Source organism: Lygodium microphyllum, chromosome 3 (assembly GCF_053477565.2).
Source record: "Lygodium microphyllum isolate KBCC chromosome 3, Lygodium_microphyllum_v1.1.10, whole genome shotgun sequence".
NCBI lineage: Eukaryota > Viridiplantae > Streptophyta > Polypodiopsida > Schizaeales > Lygodiaceae > Lygodium > Lygodium microphyllum.
Window position 1 is genome coordinate 110770715 of NC_141137.1, and position 22204 is coordinate 110792918.

A 22204-nucleotide genomic window follows, 5' to 3' on the forward strand; every position below is an offset into this window, starting at 1 on the left:
CACAGGCAAGCAACAAAGGAAATGATGTGCATGAAATGCTTACGTGTACAACCTGTGTCTCAATACTGTGCTACTCCTTCCTGCAATGGATTCTGCATGGCAAAGTACTATTGCAACATTTGCAAGCTGTTTGATGATAAAAGGTACCAAATATTATCTTTCAGTTTGCTCTCACAAGAGGTTACTTGTGAAAGGGAACAGCTATACACTAGAAGAAACAGTTATGCTAGATGTTGTGTTTGGTTTCTGAATGGTTTGGATGATACTTCTGCAGGGATATTTATCACTGCCCCTCTTGTAACCTATGTCGAGTAGGAAAAGGTCTAGGGGTTGACTTTTTCCACTGCATGACTTGCAATGCCTGCATGTCTACATCTCTCACAAGCCACAAATGCCGTGAGAAGGGACTGGAATCAAACTGTCCAATTTGTCATGATTTTCTCTTCACATCACATACCCCTGTAAAAGCTTTGTCATGTGGACATTTCATGCATTCAGCCTGTTATCGGGTAAGCTATTTACATTTTCTTTTCCTAGCTCTGATGCTTGAATGTAAGTTAGGACTTCATCTTAACTCGTTGGACCTTGTTTGACAGGCTTATACTTACAGCCATTACACTTGTCCCATTTGCAGTAAGTCATTAGGGGATATGGATGTAAGTAGCAAAATCTACTGTATATGGTGGTGTCTTGGCTCTTATGAAATACATAGATTTTGAAATTTGGGCTCCTCCATATGTCTATTTGACAGGTATACTTTGGTATGCTTGATGCTTTATTGGCTTCAGAGCAACTACCTGAAGAGTATAGAAATCGTCAACAGGTCTGTTGGTTAAAACTTTGAACTTCATTTCAAACAAATGCTTTGAGCACTGAGTTGAGGCTCACATATCGTGTATAAAATTTATGCAGGACATCCTCTGCAATGATTGTGAGCAGAAGGGTACTGCTCCTTTTCATTGGTTGTATCATAAGTGCAGCAAATGTGGCTCGTATAATACTAGAGCAATTTAAGGTAAAGAGGTATAATTCTCTCTTTTCAGTCCCTGCCCAATTTTCACTTCCCTGGGGGCTCTAGAATTCACCATTGCTAGTTATGTGTAGTGCTATTACTGCAATATGAAGATTCCAAGTATTGTAAGTGTGTCTTGTTCTTTGCTTGGTATGCATGTGAGGCAGGGTTGGGTTGGTGGGGGGTGGAATTTACATGCTTAGGCTTAAACTTTGCAATATACTGTTCAACACCCATAATGGAAAATAATAAAATGGATCAAATCACCTCATATTATGGTTGGCTGGCCTCATGGGGGGACTGAATTGTAGGTGAGGCAGTAGCTGGTTTTTTAGTTTGTGAAACAAATTTTATTTTGCTCCACATGATGGATAACTGTTCTGAACATATCGTATCCACTACTTTGGGTTGCACGTATCAGTTGGCCTTTTTGAGACATTAATGTGGCTTGTGTGTGCCTATGGGTGTGTGCACACATGCATTTGTGCATTGTGTGCATGGGTGTTTGCGTACGTGCAGTTGAGAAAGTGTCAAGGGTTCTGGGCAGGAGGGACTGGTCAATTGCAGTAGGGCTATATGGCATGGTGCAGAGCTGGAGGATGGTGATGGCAACCCAACTCGATGGTGATGAGTTGTGTAAGCTGCATGGACAGCCAACTGCTCTGAGTGGCATCCTCTTCTCATCCTCATCATTGGTTTCGTCTTTCCCATACCATCTTTTAGTGGTTGCTCACCAGCAACAGCTGGACAGTGCTGGGATTGTGGTTTATGGCTCAAGGCTTGGGGGTTTGTGGTTTGGGACTGCTAAAGGTTGATTGAATGTCTGTCCTGGACAGGGAAGTAGCCATAATGTCTTGAATAATGTGTATGTGATGTCCAGGTTTGCATACGAAAGCATAGCATTGATAAGAAGCTGTGGAATCATTTTTGTCTAGATATCAATGTTACTAATGCCTGTCATATGAGGAGAGTCGTTTCTGCCCATTCTTTTTCCTTCTTCACTTACACTATTGCAGCTCTTATTTTTCCTGCATTTAATAATGCTGCACCTCAGGATAATGCATCCCTGACTCAAAGACTGTTGGAACTTGGCAGCAAAGTGTACGTCTAGTTCCCTAGTCAGTAAGATCAGTAGTCCATGGCAATTGCCAGTCTTAAGAGCACACTTGAGCCGTTGCAGCATTTGTTATATTAAGATCCAGCATTAGTTGCTACTGCTTTCACTGCTACTTTTACCAGTTAGCCATAGTTGTGGAGATTTGTATTTCTCCTCCTTGTTTACTCCCACTGATCACCTCTTTGCAGCTTTGCACTCGACTATTTTTTCCTTAGAGTCCCCCACAGATTTTTATGTGGTTTAAAGCAAAGGTTTCACTATTTAGATGACACATTAGCATAAAAAGATTCTTCAATGGCCACACTGCTGCACACTTTTCTCCATTTGTCCTTAACTATTTCTTGTTTTTTCATGCATGTTGAGTGATGTTAGTAGCCTCTAACCGTGCATGGAAGAAGACGACCTGATTTGTTTTGTTGTCATTAGAGATACAAAAAAAAAAGATGTACACCCAAGGAACATCTCTCTGCCCCCTCCCTCCAAAGGGGTACATGGATGGCAATGGCATGGCAAGGGTAGGAAGATTTTACCAATATTGGGCAATTGGCTTCTTGAGCACATTTAGGCTAATGGTGATATGTGCATCATAGGCTGTACAGCTATTGGTTGGTTCAAAGATGGATCAGCGATGAGGTTATGTGGGCTGAAGCCATTGGATATCATTCAGCTGCTGTCTTCTAATGGAATATTTTCAGCATAGTGGAAAACAGTAGACTGTGGTAGAACCCAGCAGAGAAATATATATAGATTCCATGGCCTGCCACCTCCCTCCACCAACTTTAATGGGCTACATATTGTCTATTGGTCATGTGCCCATGGTCTCTCTCTCTCTCTCTCTCTCTCTCTCTCTCTCTCTCTCTCTCTGTGCGCATGCGTGTGTATATGCATGTGTGTGTGTTGAGACATCATCTTCATTTTTACTATGTTCAGGTCAGATGGGCCATTTTGGCGTTTTGCAGATGTTAGTATAACTTTCTTTCTTTTGCAGATGTTTATTCTCTCTCTCTCTCTCTCTCTCTCTCTCTCTCTTTCATAGACTAACCTCGAGTCCAATACTATGAAGGTATCATTTGGAAAGAGGCTTTTGGTGATGTGTTCTCTCATGTGTTAGGTCCAGAGGAAAGTTTCTGTACTGGTGATTTTGATGTGTTGATGGATAAGTGGCAAGGTTGACAATTTCCAAATTGGCTTCACAATGAAGCAACATTCTCTTGGCCCTTTTGGACCACAAGTGAGATGTTTGGTGGCAACCTGCAGCAAGTATGATGTCTTACTGGGGCAGATTTCAGCAGTTACAAAAGTTTGGGGGCACTCTGATTAGCTGGGAACACTTGCGAATTCCTGGGGAGCAGCAGGGAGGAAGGGTAAGATGACTTGGAGAAGTTGGGGCATGACACGGAAGATTTTTGTATCAATGTTACAGGGTATCTTCATGAACTTGTGCGGTCAAGACACAGTCCATGTGTGTTTTGAGAATGCTAGCGGAGGTTCACTCTGAGCTCTCAAGTCTTGTATCTGGTCTGCTCTATGCATTTTTGAATAAGAGGTTGTGCGCAGGGACATACCTTTTTTTTTGGGGTTTGGAGGGGAGGGGGGTTTTGAATTCCTGTGCAAACTGGCAGCATATTCAAGTAAGTTTTCTATGGCCCCACATTTTTTCAATCCAAGGTAGCAGGCAGTTTCAGGCATGTTTCTTTGAATAAATGGGCCTCTGAACCAGAACAACGCTTTCTCTTTCATACATGTGCTGTCGGTGTATTTTAAGCACTGCAGCAAATATTTTTGATTCCGACTCTGTGTATGTTCTTGTCCAGGTTTACTCTGATAATAAATACTTTCTAATACTGCATCTTTGTCATCCAGAACAATGAAATTTGCTCATTAATTCTTCTTTATAAAGTGTTTAAGCTGTAAGTCATGATGACCATTTTGTGTAATTACAGGACTAGTGGAAGCACTTCTACTGTCTGAGGAAAGCAGCTTAATTGATCTTATCAGCGAGTAATAATGAGCTACTCGGGTCCTCAACAATTGATCTGTTACCTCGATATGTCAACAGCAGGATAAGATCTGACTTGTGGTGAAACATGTTAGGTTGATGGTCATACCTTGCTTTTTAAGGACTTGCAAGTGAAAGCATTTTTGTGACAAAGGATTTGTTGAAACACTTAATGAGGGCCTTTCTGTCACGGTCGTGCCTTTCTTGTTGAGGGGCACTCCCACAGAAAGCTCTGCTAGCGGAGACTCTGCTCGTTGTAAGTTTGAGAATTCTTCAAATCCAGGTCTATATGTTCCTTCTGCATGTCAGAAATCCAGCCTTTCTGGTGCTTTGGTGCCTCTTGGGTATACTTTTTCTGAATCTCCTTCCTCTTTAGCATCCAAGGGCTTGAACCTTGAGAAGAATATCCACCTTGACAATTTTCCCACTCAACAAATTTGTTTCTACATATGATGAGTGAAACCACAAATGTTCAACTGGATGAAGGGACAAACAAGATTGTAGAGAGCACCATTGCCAAGTGCAATTCTGATCTTGTTTTTTGGTGGAAACATCTTTACTTCAGTTTTCTATGAGGAGGTCAGTTTGTCAACCATTTTCTATGTATACAGGAAAACTGAGGTTTAATATAAAGCAAACCGGACAAATCCAAGTGTATAGGTCTTTTCAATAGATTTTTTTTCTTTATTCGTGTACCTTATTGCTTTGCTTGCATCATTTGTCTTTGTGGTAATTTGGATATTATGAAAGCTCTGTTCGAGTATATTACAAAACTAGTCCTACAATCCCCATATGAGGTTTTTGTGTAAATATATGCACATGCTAAACTTTTAAACTACATATGTACATAGTACAAACTACTCATGACCAATGCCATCTTGTTAATTTTTAATTTTCTATTCTGGTGGATCCAGCCCACACTAAAACAGGAGATTAGTCCTTGTGTGTGTGAATGTAATGTAACCTCAATACACTGGAGTTTTGGTCATAGGTGTCCAATTGGGTTATGTAGATGGAAGTGTAATCTCTCTTAACCCATTGTTTGGGTTCATCATAAGTTGTGAGCACTCATTAATGGTCAGCTTTGCTGCATTTTTCTAGATATCCATTGATTATAAAGAAGAAAAATTCAATCGGTAGTTGATTATAAGTTAATGCAAAAGGATGTAAGTTTTTTTCTTGTTTTATGAAAGGAATATTGAAAGAAATCAAGGAAATAATAGTACAATAGTAAATGTGAATAATACAAAGAGGTTGAGGGCGAAGTATGGATAGAATTTGGGACTAGCACTGCTAATTAGGCAATGATAGCCAATCTAAAGCTAATAGTAGAGGCACAACTTTGGTGAAAGAAATGGTGCATGGACAACATCACCTCAAAGGCCAATGTTACTTGAGAAGAGATTAAAAAGGCTCTAAGAGGATACTACTTTCATGCTACCTATAAGTTCATCAAAATGAATGATATTTTCAACCTCAAAGCAAGAAAATCACACTTTGTTGCTTTGAACATGTACATGCCTATCTTGGAAACGGCTAACCAAGTGGTTAAGATTCCATCAATGTCTCAATGACCCCTCAAGTGCATTATTGTTGTCTATATGCCCGAATGACTTGCATCACACACTTATCCAAGAAAATCCATTGGTAGAAAACTTTGATGAGAAGCTTAATACTGAATGTTATTGGAGATGAAACAATCAATATAATGGGAAGAAAACCTTTCTCAAGAGGGGCCAATAAAATCAACAAATTGGCTAAAGGAAGAATTGATGAGCAAATATCGCAAACACTCCTACCCAATTCAACAAACATAATGATGGTTGAAGATGCTACAATTGTGATGAGGTAGGCCATTTCAATGCCTAGTACCCAAAGTTGAATAATGGAAAGGGGCAAAGCTAATTTGACTGCAAAAATACTAGCAAAAAGATAACACTTTGCATCTATTAAGCCTCCTCATAAGCCATCGAGAGAGAGATTATTATGTTAATAAATTTGGTCTTGGATCACTTATACTATCATGACATCTAGATAGTATAATTAGAATGCATAGAAAAAGCATAGTGGCTTCCAACCCATAGGTCTTAGAATCTGGCAATAATAACCTCGCATTCTCTCGAGATGAGAACATCTCAATTTCTTTAAGGGGGGAAGGATGTAATGTACCCATTCTCAAGCCTATTTTCCCCAATGAAACCAAGTTATCTAAAACCATCTTGACAAGTTAATATGGTTTTGCAAGTTTATTCTATTCTCCTTACAACTTTGTTATGTTAATTTTGTCCTTCATCGAAAATCTTCAATGTATAAATACTCACATGACTTCGTTAGAATAATTTATCATAACCAGTATGGTAATATTCTAGGTTATCAACTCATAATCCTGTAAATTCTTACTTTTAGCATAATATAATAATGTTGCAAAAAATCCAGTCATTAAATAATAATGTTTGAACACAAGAAATAATCATTTTAGTCACAACTCAAGCTAGAAGGTGAGAGCACTTTCTTCTCAAATTTTGGAGAAAAACAATTACAAATAACGAAAGATATAGAAAAAAAACACAAGGTAATGGCTAAGGGGGGGAGGCTTAAATGTGGCTAAAAATGCATCATGAAATATGAAGATGGGGAACCTTTAGCCACAAATACAATAATAATGTTTTTTTCTCTCCTCTACTACTCCTCACCCATTTCAAAACACTTTGCTACCTCTAAACTGCTCTAAAACACTCTCTTTTGACTCTCTTCCACTGATCACACAAATCATTATAAGATAGCTCTTAGTGAAGATTGCTCATAAGGGAGGCTAAAGCGTACTAAAAACTGAGGTTTATAGTAGCAAATCAAGAGATTCAGCAAATTGTGATGATCATCCATGATATCTAAAGACTCATTCTAATTGATCCATGAGCCTAAAGATAATGCCAAACCATACCTAGACAAATGACGGGGAGTCCCCACGGCTTAAAAGCAGCCCCAAGAGAGCTTACATAATGTTATACTCAATTGAGAACCCTTCCATGTCCTCAATCTAGCCCCAAAATCTCATTCCTAGCTCGAAACTAACACCCTAGAAAATTAGTTTGATCCCCACACTATCTCAAGCTAGAAGAAAGTGATCGATCTTACTTTTTGAGCTCATTTTAATAAAAATTTATTTCATTTTATAGAGCTAACTAATGTTGTAATCACTTCTCCACCATAAGCCCCAAAAACAATCCCAAATTAGCTACTTGTAAATCTATTGGGCACTATTTAGTAATCTCATTGCCGCTATCTCCAAACTACCCACTAAAATTAGCTAGTTTACCGAATGAACAGATTGGAGTGAAGAATTTTCATTTCAAGAGGGCCTTTAAGTGATGTACTAATGTAGCTCAACCTAAATCTACCCCAATTGAAATGGAGCATATGGTTGTGATCATCAACACAACCCCATTATCTACCTCGCAACCTGCATACTAAGTGAATTACATGCAATAAGTAATCAAACAACACTGCCATAGTCTTAATTATGGATTAATCAAGTCTTGGAAATCTCAATTCTAACTAGTAAAATGAATTAAAAATCAATACATTTTTATAATTTGTACTAAATAATAAATTACGTGTCAACTATTGTAGAAAATTGTTATCTTTCAATCGATCAATTTCCCTTCAATTTGTGATCTTTATCATACTACTGCAAGTATTCATTGAACTCTACCTAAGAAATCAATAAAGCTATGAACATTAAATTACTCTTATCTAAATTGTGTCATAAAAATTGGATGATAACTAACTTGGGATTGTTGTAAACGAATGGACCTAAACCCTTGGAAGAAAGACCTTGGGTTAGACTCATGTCAATTAGACCAAATTATAGGTCATTTTAATCACATTTTGAAATCCTTAAGAGAAAACCTTAGTTTACCATTTTTCATAATTCCACATGATGGATAAGATATAGTGTCATGCGAGTGGTGGAAGAGAAAACCCAACTCACAATCTAATGATAAGAAGCAAAGCAATGCTAGTAGGGGTGCATGGCTTGGTAATTGACTCAACTAGATACACATAATGGCCTCCAAGATCCTCCACACAACCATAAATGGCACGAAAGACAACCCAACCTCAAAAGAGTGATTCCCATACCACCACCTAGCCAACCAACAGCAACAAGATCTATCCACTACATGTAGATAGATAGATAATCAATGATGAACATAAGCATCACTCGTTAGTCTTGTGCAATCTAGAGCACAATATAACCACTTAAGAGAAGCCGCCTATTATGAGGCATCTAGGGTACTAAGCTCCAAAGCACAAAGGAAGAATATCAAAGGCAATTCTCATTGTGAGTATATCCACATTCTTGTATGGAAGAAAAGCACATGATACCAAATAATAAATATCCAATCCTTCTTTATCATAAGATATAGAAGGGAACATCAATTCATGAGCCCATCAACAAGATGCAATACCCTTATGCACCAAAGGGAATTGCAAAGCAAATCTTATATGATTACAATGAAAAGAGCATATAGGAATAAGTTTTAAAGGATTCCTTGGAGATTTATAGACTAAAACCATATGCATCTTAAGTTTGCATGAACAACCTATACAAAGGAAGAGGTTGTTGGTTGCATTCATGAAAGAAGCTCTCTTATGCTTGGTCCCAATCAGCAACACTTCCACACCTCTTCTTTTGTATTGCCAATGTAGCCTTGTTTTTGGTGAGGATGTGATACCTCACTGATACCACAACTGGTCACTTGAGTAATGATCATGCAACTGACCTACCTGTTTTCCATATGTAGACTAGTAAGCCTTTGAGAGTGAGCCTTTTATTTGCTAAGGTTTTCCTCCTTCCCCACGTTCAATGCAGCTTCCCTCAGTTTTTTTGAAAACTAATAAATAAAAATCCACACAGAAAATGTAGTTTATTTAAGTTGTTGGAGTAGTCCAGTGCTTGAGTGGATATGTTCTCATACTTTAGAATCTTGTGAACCGTGAAGAATGAAGTTATAAGAACCTAGCTTTAGGTTTTGGCTTACTCTAACTTCTAACATTTGAAATTTTGATCTATTTGCTTGTGCATACCATATAAGATGTTTATAAATTAAGTTAAAAGGGGTTAAGCAGCATGAGAATGCTTGATGATGCGACCCTTAGCAACACAACATGACGTGTAGGCTGGAATCATGGAAAGAAATGTTTGTTGCACTTCACAATGCTGATTAATGAATCATAAAATGTTTGAGCACTATGGCATTCACAATTGCATTGCGCATATCACATGGTGTAATTCTTGGATGCATTGCAATTGTTTTCCTATACATATGACACATGTTGAGTTGTGAGATACCTAAGCTGTAGGTTTAGAGGGAATTTACATCTTACTTTAGGGTAGATATTCTATGATGGAAATCCCATGACATATTTAGCCCTCCCTCGAGTCCACAATTGTTCATGCATGGATGTTGGCTTACATCAAAGTCCAAAATAGTGCCTCTCTTATCATGCTATTCAAAAATTTCTTAAGTACTTGGAACAAATAGAAAGATGATGTCTTTGTCATCCCATGGTAGATACACTAGAAGGTGGAAAGAAAGCATGGTATCCACACCATTCAAATCATATGTATATGACTACCCCAAGTGGCCATCCCAACTGCAATGCTTCACATAAGTCATGTCCCCACAAGTTTCCAAGCTAACACATACAGATATTGTTGAGCACCTTTGCATGCATATTTACAAGAACTTTTGGGTATCCAAGCATTGAAATCAAAAATACTTTGATGCACCTTCATTGTGAACTCAAATGCTTATAAAGTTGTAGGGCTAATATGCCCTACTAACAACATCTACTTCTCATGACCTACAATAAGAACTTGCATGTATCCAAGGGCCAAAATTGACCTTTTTTTAATGTACATTTGCAGTTCATAAGCATACATGAAGCAATTAGTGCCACTACTTCTATTGTCCTCTTTTCCATAAGATAATGTGACTAGTCATACTTTCTTCCAACATCTCCTCTCATGAAGTATCAATTCTCTTTGATCCATTGTGCACTCTTCCTTGTTACCTTTGCTAGCACACATTGTTGCTTCCAACTATTCAACAAAAATACCTTGCTTATATTTAAAAAAGGAACTTTCACTTTGTATAACTCAAAATTCCCTGACAACAACGTCCTTTGCTACGTTTTCTAGCAAGACCATAGTACTAACATTCTCTTTAGCTTCCTTTGATGCATGCTCTATTTGTGAAGTACATTTCAACTTTATGACATCCTAATTTTTCTTTTCAAGGAAGCCAACTCTATCAATTTTTATATTTAGATGGGTGCCTTCATAAGATATGTCTAGATCCAACTCTTGATCCATATTATCATTGGTATGCTCATCCATAATAGATTCTTGCATGTATGACTCACAAAAAGTATTATCTTCAAAAGTAGAAGGAGAGATAATGGGTGCTTCCTCATTCTCATTGCCTTGTCCTTAACATGCATCGAGCTTGAGTACAAATTCCACATCATCAACATTTGCATCCTTATATTATCTAGTCTTCCAACATAAGAAGTATCATTCAAATCCAAAGCGTGTTTCTCAAAAGTACATACATCTTCTAGCATCCATGATCAGTGCTCTATTTTAAACTCATTAATAATACAAAATCTATCAATTTGTGCTTCAATCAACATATCATTATCAAACCCAAATGCATCACCATAATGATAATGAGAATTACCATCAACGCAACTAGAAATATCACTCATAACATTGCCAAACTCACAAGAGACAACCAAAATCAAACCACAACCATCATGATTAAATGAAACACCTAGAAATCATGCATTGCCATAAACTGTAGGGGGACTTATGAGAGCCCTCCCCCTTACTTCCATCACCGCAAATCATAATGGTACCTGCATAAGAACAATCTTCCTCTTCATTTGAAGAAGTAAACACTGACGTGTATCCTTTTGTATGCATATATGTCTTCTCTTCCATGCTATTACAACTTGGAGATAACCCATAAGCCATGTTTTGTAGTTCTCATAATGAGCATATCCATGTTCTTGTATGGAAGAAGAGCACAAGATACCAAAGAATACCATATGCAATCCTTCTTTATCATATGATATAGAAGGAAACATCAACATACAAGCCCATCAACAAGATCCAATCTCTAATATGGACCAAGGGGAATTGCAAAGCACATTTTATATTATCACAATTAAAAGAGCATATAGAAACAAGATTTCAAGGATTCGTAGGAGATTTTTGGACTAACCCCATATGTACTTAAGTTTGCATGAACGACCTATGACAAGGAAGATTATCTTGGTTGCATTCACAAAAGAAGCTCTCTTATGTATCTTAAGTTTTCATAAACAACCTATGATAAGAAATATGATATTGGTTGCATTCATAAAAGAAACTCTCTTATGCTTTGGTCCAAAGTGTAGGTGTTGTAAGGCTACTTCTTGTCTCTTTAACTTTCTCAAAGATCATCCCATGCATGAGATGATTTCCACTACCATGTCAAGTACTTTGGCTAATGGGCCAAAAGCCAATGTAATAGAACCATGGACTTTTGCCTATAGGATCATCCACCTCCTATTCATGCTTTGGTTGCTACTCACCACAGTTTTCCCTCGTGCAGTGATTAAGGGTAGTTGCACCTTACGACCCATTAGCAACTATGACTTATGCCCAATAAATACTAGAGGCAACTCCATAGGGACAATCACCCTGTCAATCACAAGCTCATGAATTTCATACCCCCTTGAGGATGATGAACCCTTAGGCCTTCTAACTAGCAATAGTGGCTCCCCAAAATTTCATGGTAGCTCCCTTGCTATAGATTATTAGCCTATCCTATAATATATTGGCACTCTCTAGAATGGCAATTGTAGCCTCTAATCACAATGTCAACTCTTGAGTCACAAAGGAATTGTACCCTCAAACTATTATAGTGATGAAAATAATCACAAAAATATGCTTTGATCAAGTATCAAGCCATTCACCTTCACGTTTCTCTCAATATATAAGCACTCTCCTCCTCCAGTTGAATATACACAGCCATTCAATGAAAGGAAAACCTCCTAACCAGGAGCTATTCCACTCCTCTCCTTTTGTCTTGTGAATGTAGCCTCATTTTTTTTGAGGATGTGATATCTTGGTAATACTACCAATGGCCACTCCAATATGATGATGCAACTTGCATTTTGTTTCATATTTAGGTTAATGAGACATGTTTTAAAAAAATGATAAATAAACAACCATAGATAATGTAGTTTATTTAATTTCTTAGAGTAGCCCAATTCTTGGGTGGATGTGCTCTGATACTTTAGAATCTTATGAACCTTGGTATATGGAGTTACAACAAGAACCTTTCATGGAAATTTTGGATGTCGCTCTTTCTTCAATACCTTTAAGATCTCACATATGCTAACTACTTCTCATCCAAAGGGAATTTTCATCTTCTTTTAGGGTAGATCTACTTTACTAAAATTTTTTGTGCTAACAATACAATTGCAAATCATGGTTCTATTCTTGTTTGAGTTGTAATATAAATGCAATGAAAAAGAACTTACTTTTAAAGGACTATTTCCTCTTAATTAAGGATAGAACATTTGTAGTCACACTAGTTGACTTGATTGTGATTTACAACATTGTTACTTATAAAAAAGTATCCATACAAATGGTACATAAAGTAGAGATGGCTATCCCTAAGCATCTTGTGAATTATCCCACTAGAGCGATGGTGTCTCAAGTGTTGAGAAATCAAGCTCCACTCGTGATATGCCAGGGTGACCGTTGTGCATTTATGTCACCGACTTGTCAGTTGCAGATGCGGTTGGTACACCGCCCATGAATAATAGCTAGATGATAGCTATCCTTATCTACTCTAGTTCGTGGCTCAGTTAGTATGCCACCTTAGTTAGTTGAGTTTGGTTTGAGACCCATATATAGGGTTCTTCTATTTCTTTGTACTAGACTCCTTTTTGGCTTACACAACTAAGAAGAGAAAAACAGTTTTCAGCTCCACCTTTGTGTGTATTCCCCCATTGTGCAAGCAAGAAAGCTACAAGTGAGACTCCTTCCTTCTCTTTCACAATCTTGACATGGTATCAGAGCCTTGTTCATGGTAAGGAGCTCAAGAAAGCAAGCCAAGCTCGCGGTGTTCTGGTAAGAGGAGCAGTGTTGCTTTCATTTTCTATTTTGGGAGCAGATCTCTGCAGGTAGCACAGCCGAAAATTGCAAGAGTGCATTGTCTCAGGTTGAGACGTCCTTCGCGATGAAGGAAGAGGGCAGTATATGCTGCGAGCGACCCTGTTTTTTTGATTTGAGGCCATTTCGGGGCCAGTTTTGGAGGCGGAAGTTTTCTGCACGCACTCAGGAAAAGGCCCAGTTTTATACTGTGCGACCACTGTTCTACAGGTCGGTGAAAAGTTACTGTAGAAATTGCATCGTATGCTTGTGTGCAGAGACATTGGGAGTTATAGAATCATCCTTGTTGCCTGTTGATGCAAAATCGTCACTAGGAAGTGACTGTGTGGTCAAATACCACTTTTGCAAGTTTTGTAGATTAGCCCTTGTGAGGCTGAAGCTGTGTTCTTTGCAGTGACAGAACTTTTTGCAGTGTTCTGTAATGGCGTCTGATTCTCTCTCACAGATTGTCACTGAAAAGCTTGACAAGAACAATTTCCAAGCATGGAAGTTTAGAATGACGAATTTCCTTATGGGAAAAGGATATTGGAAATTTGTTGCAGGAAATGAAGAAGAACCAGTTCTTCTTGATGTTCCCAATTAACAGCAAATGCAGGCATTTAAAGCATGGCATGAGAGAGCCAGGAAAGTTACGTATTGGCTGTCTATCAGTATTTCAGACTCTATGATTGTGCATATTCAGGATGCAAGTACGCCAAAGGAGGCATGGGATACTTTGTCAAAAATGTATAGCACAAATACGCAAGCCAGGAAAATGCAGCTCAAGCAAGAGTTGCATAATGTGCAAAGAGAAAATATGAGCATCAATGACTACCACATGAAGGTGAAGAAGATTGCAGATGCACTTGCTTCCATTGGGTCGCCAGTGGAAGATGATGATTTAGTTTCTGTGACCTTGAATGGTCTAGGAAAGGATTATGCACAGTTTCGGACATCCATTTCAGTTCGTGAAAGATTTCCCGATTTTGAGGAGTTGATTGCTCTTCTAATTTCTAAGGAGCAGAGAAATGGTGGTGCATCTTCTTCAGGAGGAACTTCAAAAGAAGCTGTCTTCTACTCAAATGCTGGAAGAGGTAGAGGCAGAGGTAGAAGAGGCCGATTTGGAGGCCGTGGTAGAAATCAGAATATGTAGCAAACTCAAGAAAACCAGTCCTATGGAGGAGGACGTGGTAACTTTAGAGGCAGGGGGAGCCAAAGAGGTCATGGTGGATGGCAAAGAGGCCAAAATGCAAACAGTAATGTTGAATGCTACTACTGTGGTAAAATGGGTCATATGGCTAAAGACTGCTATAAAAAGCAGAATGACATCATGAATGGAAAACTGCAACAAGGGAATTATGCATCTTCTAGCAGACAGGGTGATGACAGAAATGAGCATTTGTTTATGGTGCAGCACATGAACAATTCTGTGACAAGTGCAGAAGAAAGCAATGATGTATGGTATGTTGACTCAGGTGCATCAAACCACATGACAAGTCATGCAGAATGGATGGAGGATGCAAGGAAAATGGAAAAACCAGGATTTGTGGAGACTGGAGATGATACTGCACATCCTATTGTGCAGATTGGAAAAATTCCTTTGTCTATGCAGGATGGGAAAAAGAAATACCTGTCAGATGTATTTCATGTCCCGAATATCACCAAGAATCTGGTTTCTGTTGGTCAAATGGTTGAGCAGGGCTTGCAGGTCAGATTTAATCCTCATGGATGCTTTGTTGAGGATATGAAAAATAAAGGTCACTTGATAGCAAAAGGAAAGAAGAAGGGCAGAATGTTTACGTTGGATGCAGACATGTCTGAATTGAGTGCATCAATGTTTGCACATGGAACCGGTGTAGTTGCAGATATTGATATCTGGCATAAACGCATTGGTCATGTTAAAGTACAACGACTTAAATCAATGCAGGCCCAAAATATTGTTGCAGGATTGCCCAAATTCAAGGTTATAGAAATGCATAAGATATGTGAAGCCTGTCAATTTGAAGAACAGGCAAGGAAACCATTTCCTAGACATGTTCAAGAGAGTAAGAAGCCATTGGAATTAATCCACTCTGATGTGTGGACTACTAAAGCTGCATCTCTTGGAGGCTGTCATTATTTTGTCACTTTTATTGATGACTATAACTCTTAAAGCTATGGTTGAAAAAGAAACAGGTTTGCAAATAAAATGCCTAAGGTCAGATGGAGGGGGAGAGTACCTCTCAAATGAGTTTGCAAGGTTCCTACAGGAGTATGGCATAAAGCAACAATATTCATGTAGTCATACCCCACAACAAAATGGAATTGCTGAAAGGAAAAATAGGCATATTGGAGAGGTATCTCGTGCCATGCTCAATGAAAAAGACTTGCAAGATTTTTATTGGGTTGAAGCAGTTGCTACAACAGTCTACATAATGAACATGACTCCTACTGCAGCAATACATGGGATGACTCCAGAGGAGAGGTATACTGGTAGGAAACCAGATATTTCTCATTTGAAAATTTTTGGTTGCATTGCCTATGTACATGTGCCAGATGAGTTGAGATCCAAGTTGGATCCAAATGCTGAGAAGTGCATCTTTATTGGTTACTCTCTGCAGCAAAAAGGGTATAGATGCTATAACCCTTCTACTCGTAAGTTTACAGTGAGCAGAGATGTTGTTTTTGATGAGATGAGTAGCTGGTATAAACCAGTAAATGTGATTGATGATGTAGATGCACAAAACAGTAATGCTGCACATAATTCACAGCAGCAGTCACAAAATATTAGTGGACCTGGGGACCTCAAGTCACGCCATGTTGTGGATGTGAGTCCGGAGGGCATTTTGTAGACTTGCAGTAACCAAACCCACCATCAAACCAGGAGGCTGGAAGATTATGCCTTTCATTATAGGTGTGGACAGTAGGACCCTGGTGAACTTTGAGGTGAGCAAGTGTTTGAGGATTAGCTCTAGGCTTCAGTTAGAAGGACATGAGGAGGAGGCCTCACTTTGAGTTTCATGGAGTCCTTTAACAGAATTCATTCATAAAAGTGGTGCACACAAACCAATCAAGCCTCATTTCAGATAATTAGAAGATAGATTGTTCTCCGTCAAGCTCTAAGAGAGAGGATTAGGCATGTGCTGACTGTGAATAAGATGGAGGCGATCACCCCAAAGTATTGATGCTGTCTCATTCTCACTTTCACTGACTGGAAGGGGTTTAAGAGGTTGAGGCCATCGTCTACGAATGAGAAACTGATGATTTCTCAATGTAAAGAAGCTTGCTTCTAGTGCTCCTTCAAATGAAAACTCAAGATACCCTCGCTTATACAAGGGCCTTTCACTGGCAGCAACAAGCAAGCCTATCCACATTGATCTATGCTTTGATCTTTGCTGTTCACCAAAGATTTGAAAGATTGTTAAGGAGCCCCTCTTGCAACTCTGAAACTTCAAGGCTTGATAGAGAGGCTTTGGATGACCGTTCAAGGAAGTTAGAAGGCCCGACCTTCCCCCTTGAATTTTGACTTGCAAAATGGTGCTCCCTTTGCTCATTGAGATACAAGGAATGATGCTTTGTAGGTCATAGAGAGAGATTAGGTCACGAAGAAAAGATCAGGTCAAAGAACCTCCATGGAAGCTTCAACAATGAGGAGAAAGGAAAGTGAAAAACCCTGGATCTCAGAAAAGAAGCTACTGTAGTTGTCTTGAACTCCAATCCCCTTCTCTTTTAACAAGAAAGGCTCCCAAGATGGCTTTAATTTGATGTTGACTTGTTTAAAATAGCAAGAAGACCACCATTCTTTTGCGAAGAACCTCCATAATGTCTTCAACTATAGCCATGACTAACTGTGGAAGTCTTGCAGTTAGACATGACACAGAAATCAAGATCTATAACCAGATCTTCCATGAAAATGATGGAATTAAAGCCTGCCTTAGATCAAAGCAAAGCTATGATACTAATGTAATAAAGCTAGATTCCACAGCAAGCTTTTAAACCGAAAATACAAGAAATAGACATAAAATGCCAAGAAGCCATAGCCAAGGTGGCTTGGCAAGAAATGGTATTACCAATGTTGGTTGAGAATCAAATGATGAGAGGCTACAGCAAGGTATGCACTCCAAGCTATGGTGGCCAAGAGTATTCACCCTCTTAGATGGTGGGAGGTTGAGACCTCAAACAAGTAATGTTTTTAAAATGGTAAAAAGATCCTACACATGTTACACCTCCACCGTTTATACTTAACCCTAGCCTACTCTAGACTAAAGTGACTTATGCTTTATTATAGGTTATTGGGTCTTCTGTTGGGTATTAGAGGTAACTTTCACAGGAGCCCAAACTGGGATAAACTTTGCAATGTAGCCTTCTCCTTTGCATCAGCTGCATAAGGGTTTGTAGTCCATAGACCTTCTAGGGTTTGGATAGTTTGGTGAGACATGTCCCTTTTCTTCGTATCTATAACACTCCACCTCTGATCTCTAGCCACCACTAGCCTGTCGTCCTCTATAACTTTGAGAGGGATATCCTAGGTGGTCATCTTGGATTCCAACAAGTTGAATCTTGCTTCATCATCTTTCTTCCTTCTTTTATGCATCTCCTTCAAGGAACAAATATCCTTTGTATGATACTTCCTTAAATAGTATGAAAAGAAGGCTCCAAGGATGGTTGGTTTTCAGGTACATTTAGTGGCTAGATATCTCCCTTGATGGCACTTTCCTCACCATGTATTAGATTGCATCACATATCTTCCACCTCCTGCAGGACTGGATATGTTGGCGGTATTCACCTTCAATGTTTGCAATTGTTATGTAATCACATCCATCAGCTCCTTCTTGATGCTTGCAACTAAATTGGACAAGTAGTCCTTCAAAATTTCTCCTCTTGGAGTATTTGCAGTAGGGTTTTGGGAAGCCTTTGTAATCATTGCATAGATTGGTTGGGTTGATCCAGAGGGTCCTTTGTTCTGATTATGATTCAGAGCTCATGTTGAAACTGGTGGCTGTTGGTTCTAGTTGGGTTATACTGTTATTGTTGAGTCGCCACCATCGGGGGAGCTGTTTGAAGCCACTATTGTTGTGGTTAAACCATCATTTGAGGAACTGTAATTCACGGCTATTGTGGATTCGATGCACTGTACTATGGCCCTGAGATTGCATTAGGTGGGTATACCATTCCTGGCATGAGAGGAGGTAAAACTCCTCTTCTGGAGGTCATTGATAGCATTACTTCAACTTCATCATACAGTCTTGCACCTTCCATTATAGCTTGCAAGTTGACTGGTCTTCTCAATTTCCGCAAACTTATGAACTTTTGGTTGTAGTCCTCTAAGAAAAACTCCCTTTTGGATGCCTTCATCCAAGTGATGGTTATTCCATCTCTTCAATATGGATTCCATTCTAGAGACATATGCTTCCACTAGTTCACTAGAGGACTTAAGTTCATGAACTCCTCTTGCATTTGCTCTTCAAAATCTTCATGCTTGAATTTAGTGAGGAAGGTCCTATGTGCCAAAATTTCCTATTGTTTGTCTCTCATACAATGAAATGCCATACCTTCAAAAGTGATGGGGAATATTGCCAACCAATGCTTAGGGGCGGTTCTTGCATTGTTAGCTACACACGCTACCATGAACTCAGCTACGTGAAGATCATTGTACTCTCCCTTAAAGATGGGAAATGGGACTACATTCACTGGCTTGCCATCATCAATATTTCTAGGACAGATCTGACTAGGAAGGGGATCTTGAGTCACCATGGGGACTTCTGTAAAGAGTGCCGCAAGCGCGTCAAAGGATGCTTCTACTATCTCGGCTTTTATTTTTTCCTTCTCTCTTCTCACGTACCTCTAAACTTGTTCTATTGCTTGCCTCTTAATTGCATGATTCATTAGAGAGTTAGCTCCACCTAGCTTGTGTATATCTAATAGAACAAAATCAGAAGGGCTTCACTCTCTAGAGGACTCTCTTGTCAATATTTCTTCTACTTCCTTCTTTTCAATGTCTCTGAATTCAGTTTTCATTCAGCTATAGAGGGGAAGATATTCAGTTCTGAAGGTATCAAAACTCATTCTTTTGAGGATTTCCATAGTGCTATTGTCATGGTAATACCAACTTCAGAGGATTTAAATAGCATAGGTTGTGAAGAACACTCTATCTACTAGGTTCTAGTGGGTTGCCAATTGGACAAATGGAAGGTTGTCAGTGCACCAAAAGCATTCCACATATCTTATTGTTGAGCATCCATGAATAGATTCCAACTCTTTTCCTTCTTGTTCTTGTGAACTTCAACTGACCACCATGACTCTTGAAGCTTCTGCACAATCTCCCACTTGATGATGTCTAGATATTCTTTAATGAAGGTTAAATCTCCAATGGATAGTCATTCTCTCCATTTGTGCTTTTCTTTCTAGTTTTGTAGTAAAAAATTGGCTATCATGATATAACTTTCTGTAGCTTCAAGAGGAAAGTGGAATCATTTTGTCACATAGAGCCCGCATCAAGATAGTGACATGATTCTACCATTGAGGGATGTACTTCTTGTAGAAAGTGGCTTTGGCAATGAAGATCTACAATTCTTCAACATTTGTAGGGATTCACCAATCTTCCATTGCTTTTTGATTCTCTTCAACTGTGCCACTTCTTCCATTTTCAGCCTTTGTTGGTGCTTGTTAATGACAGTTTTCCCCAGCTGCACACCAGAAGAATATGGAGCCTCAAAAGAAGGAACACTAAGAAAATGGAGAATCTATTGTAAGAAAATCAAATTTTTATCATCAACAAGCATGTTTTTCATATTTTAATCAACCACAACATGAAAAACAACACCAATCTTCTCACACAACAAAACTTCAACACATTCTTCATATTCTTTATCAAAAGAACAAGAGAACACAAATAAATGCTCCACTCTAAATGGAAATCATGACATAGTATTCATCTTCATAGTCTCTCTCATAATCTCTCACTCATAGATACAATGTTTTATGTGAAAAATTAGCTATTTCTCACTCTTGATATCTTTCACACATGCTCTCTCACAATAGTACATTCAAATAATCAATATTTATCATCCATAACCCCTCTTTGGTCACGGTGGATACACTTCCCAAGAGGTATGTTTGATATGAAAGGTCACCAGAGTCACTACAGTGTCCTTTCACAGCTCAACAGTGTCACTATCATTTCAGTCTTCACTTGAGTCTTTAGCAACTACTTCTTCCATTTCTTTGAGCTATTTTGAATTTGTATTCATCTCTTCCAAAGATTATAAAACTTCCCCAAGCTACACATTCATCCCATTGAACACTTACAGAGCATACAGAGCAAAAACAGAACAAAGATAGAGGCTCTATAGACGGTCAACATAGGGTTAACACAAAGTCATCAAAAGCATTGAGCTGAACTAAAACCATTCAAAACCATCAATAATCATTCAATAAGCTTCCAAACACTCTCAAACTCCATCAGTCATCATTCCATCATCTCATACACAAAGAAAATAAAACAAAATAGAAGCTCAACTGAACCAATTAGAACCTATCAAGCACTCAACAGAACCTTTCAGCACATCATATCTCCACTAAAAACATCATGAGCTTCTCAAACTTATCCAAACTTTTTCAAAGCTCTCTCAAACACTTTCAAAAAAATCAATTATCATTTAAATAATATAAAAATTAGCTAAAAATCCAATAAAAAATAGCCAAAAACATAGTCATATCAACCCCAAGCAAATACGTACATCAAAATTTGAAGAATAGATGGAGGGGGTGTTCATTTCAAATAAGTTTGATGAATTTTGTTGAAAAAATGGTATAAAAGATAATACACTTGAGCAACCCTTAGCAAAATGGGATTGCTAAGAGGAAGAATAAAGTTATTGTTGAGCATGCTAGGTCTATGTGAAATGATTCTAATCTTCCAAATGCTTATTGGGCTGTTGAAGTGGTAAATACTTCAATGTACCTCATCAATAGAAGTCCTATAGAAGCACTTGCCAATCTTACTCAAAAAGAGGCATATACATGTAGAAAACCAAATGTATCTCATATTCATGTGTTTGCATAGGGAGTCCACCTTATAGAACATGTAAGATATCACATGAGTTCAAAAGAAAGGGTATTATATTTCATACTAATCTACTAGAGAGTAAGAAGGCCATTGGATGTAAGTGGGTTTATAAAGGTAAATTGAATGTTGTTAAAGGTGACATCAACAACTAGCAGCCTATAAAGCCAAGAGCCACCACCAGTGATGCATTAAGGAGTCAATGGGTGCAAAAGCAATAAAGACTACCTTGCATGACACATGGGTAGAGAAAATGTCTTGCTGCATGTATCAACCTATATAAAGGAAGGGATAAAATTATTGTTGTTATTGTTCAAGCATACACATAGCCCTAGAGGTTAAGTATCAAAGGATTCTCTTGTTGCATTGCCATATCCTTCCTGATGAATGTCCCTTCTACTAGTATCTCTTGGCTAGTCTCTTGAGTGCTCTCTATCAATAGAGCCTATATTGTATCATCTACAGTCACTACATCTAGTAGTAGTATTGCCTTGGTCTTATATCTTATGGTTGTTTAGTACTTATCATCTTGCACTAACTGTTCTCAAAGTTCTATGTTGTGACCATATCGATCTCTGATAATTGTATTGTCCTTATTTTGTCAATATATTTTGGATTGATCTTTGATAACATTTGTTGTTTGATCTCTTTGTTGTGATCATGCCCGCTCTCCAACCTAGATGTTGACTATCGAAAGTGATGTTAGTGTCCGCTTGTGTTAGTTCTGAGTACACCTGTCATCTATCCTATGATGTTAGTGCTTGGACAACCAATTACACATGGTGACCATGATTACTGTTCCTCCGTATGCTAAGTTG

General features: G+C 38.5%; 1 protein-coding gene across 3 annotated transcripts in view; it reads left to right on the top strand.

The window, feature by feature from the left end:
• Window positions 1-4815, top strand: part of LOC148038747 (zinc finger protein BRUTUS-like) — a 50636-nt gene extending 45821 nt beyond the window's left edge. For 2 of the 3 annotated variants that reach the window (XM_087674597.1, XM_087674598.1), the window contains 6 exons: window positions 6-143; window positions 275-509; window positions 597-656; window positions 752-823; window positions 913-1023; window positions 4073-4815. In XM_087674597.1, the coding sequence (XP_087530723.1) occupies window positions 6-143; window positions 275-509; window positions 597-656; window positions 752-823; window positions 913-1014 (607 nt within the window). In that variant the 3' untranslated portion in view covers window positions 1015-1023; window positions 4073-4815. The remainder of the gene's footprint in view (window positions 1-5; window positions 144-274; window positions 510-596; window positions 657-751; window positions 824-912; window positions 1024-4072) is intronic. The other variant, XM_087674599.1, reaches the window with a different exon arrangement.
• Window positions 4816-22204: the final 17389 nt, after the last annotated feature.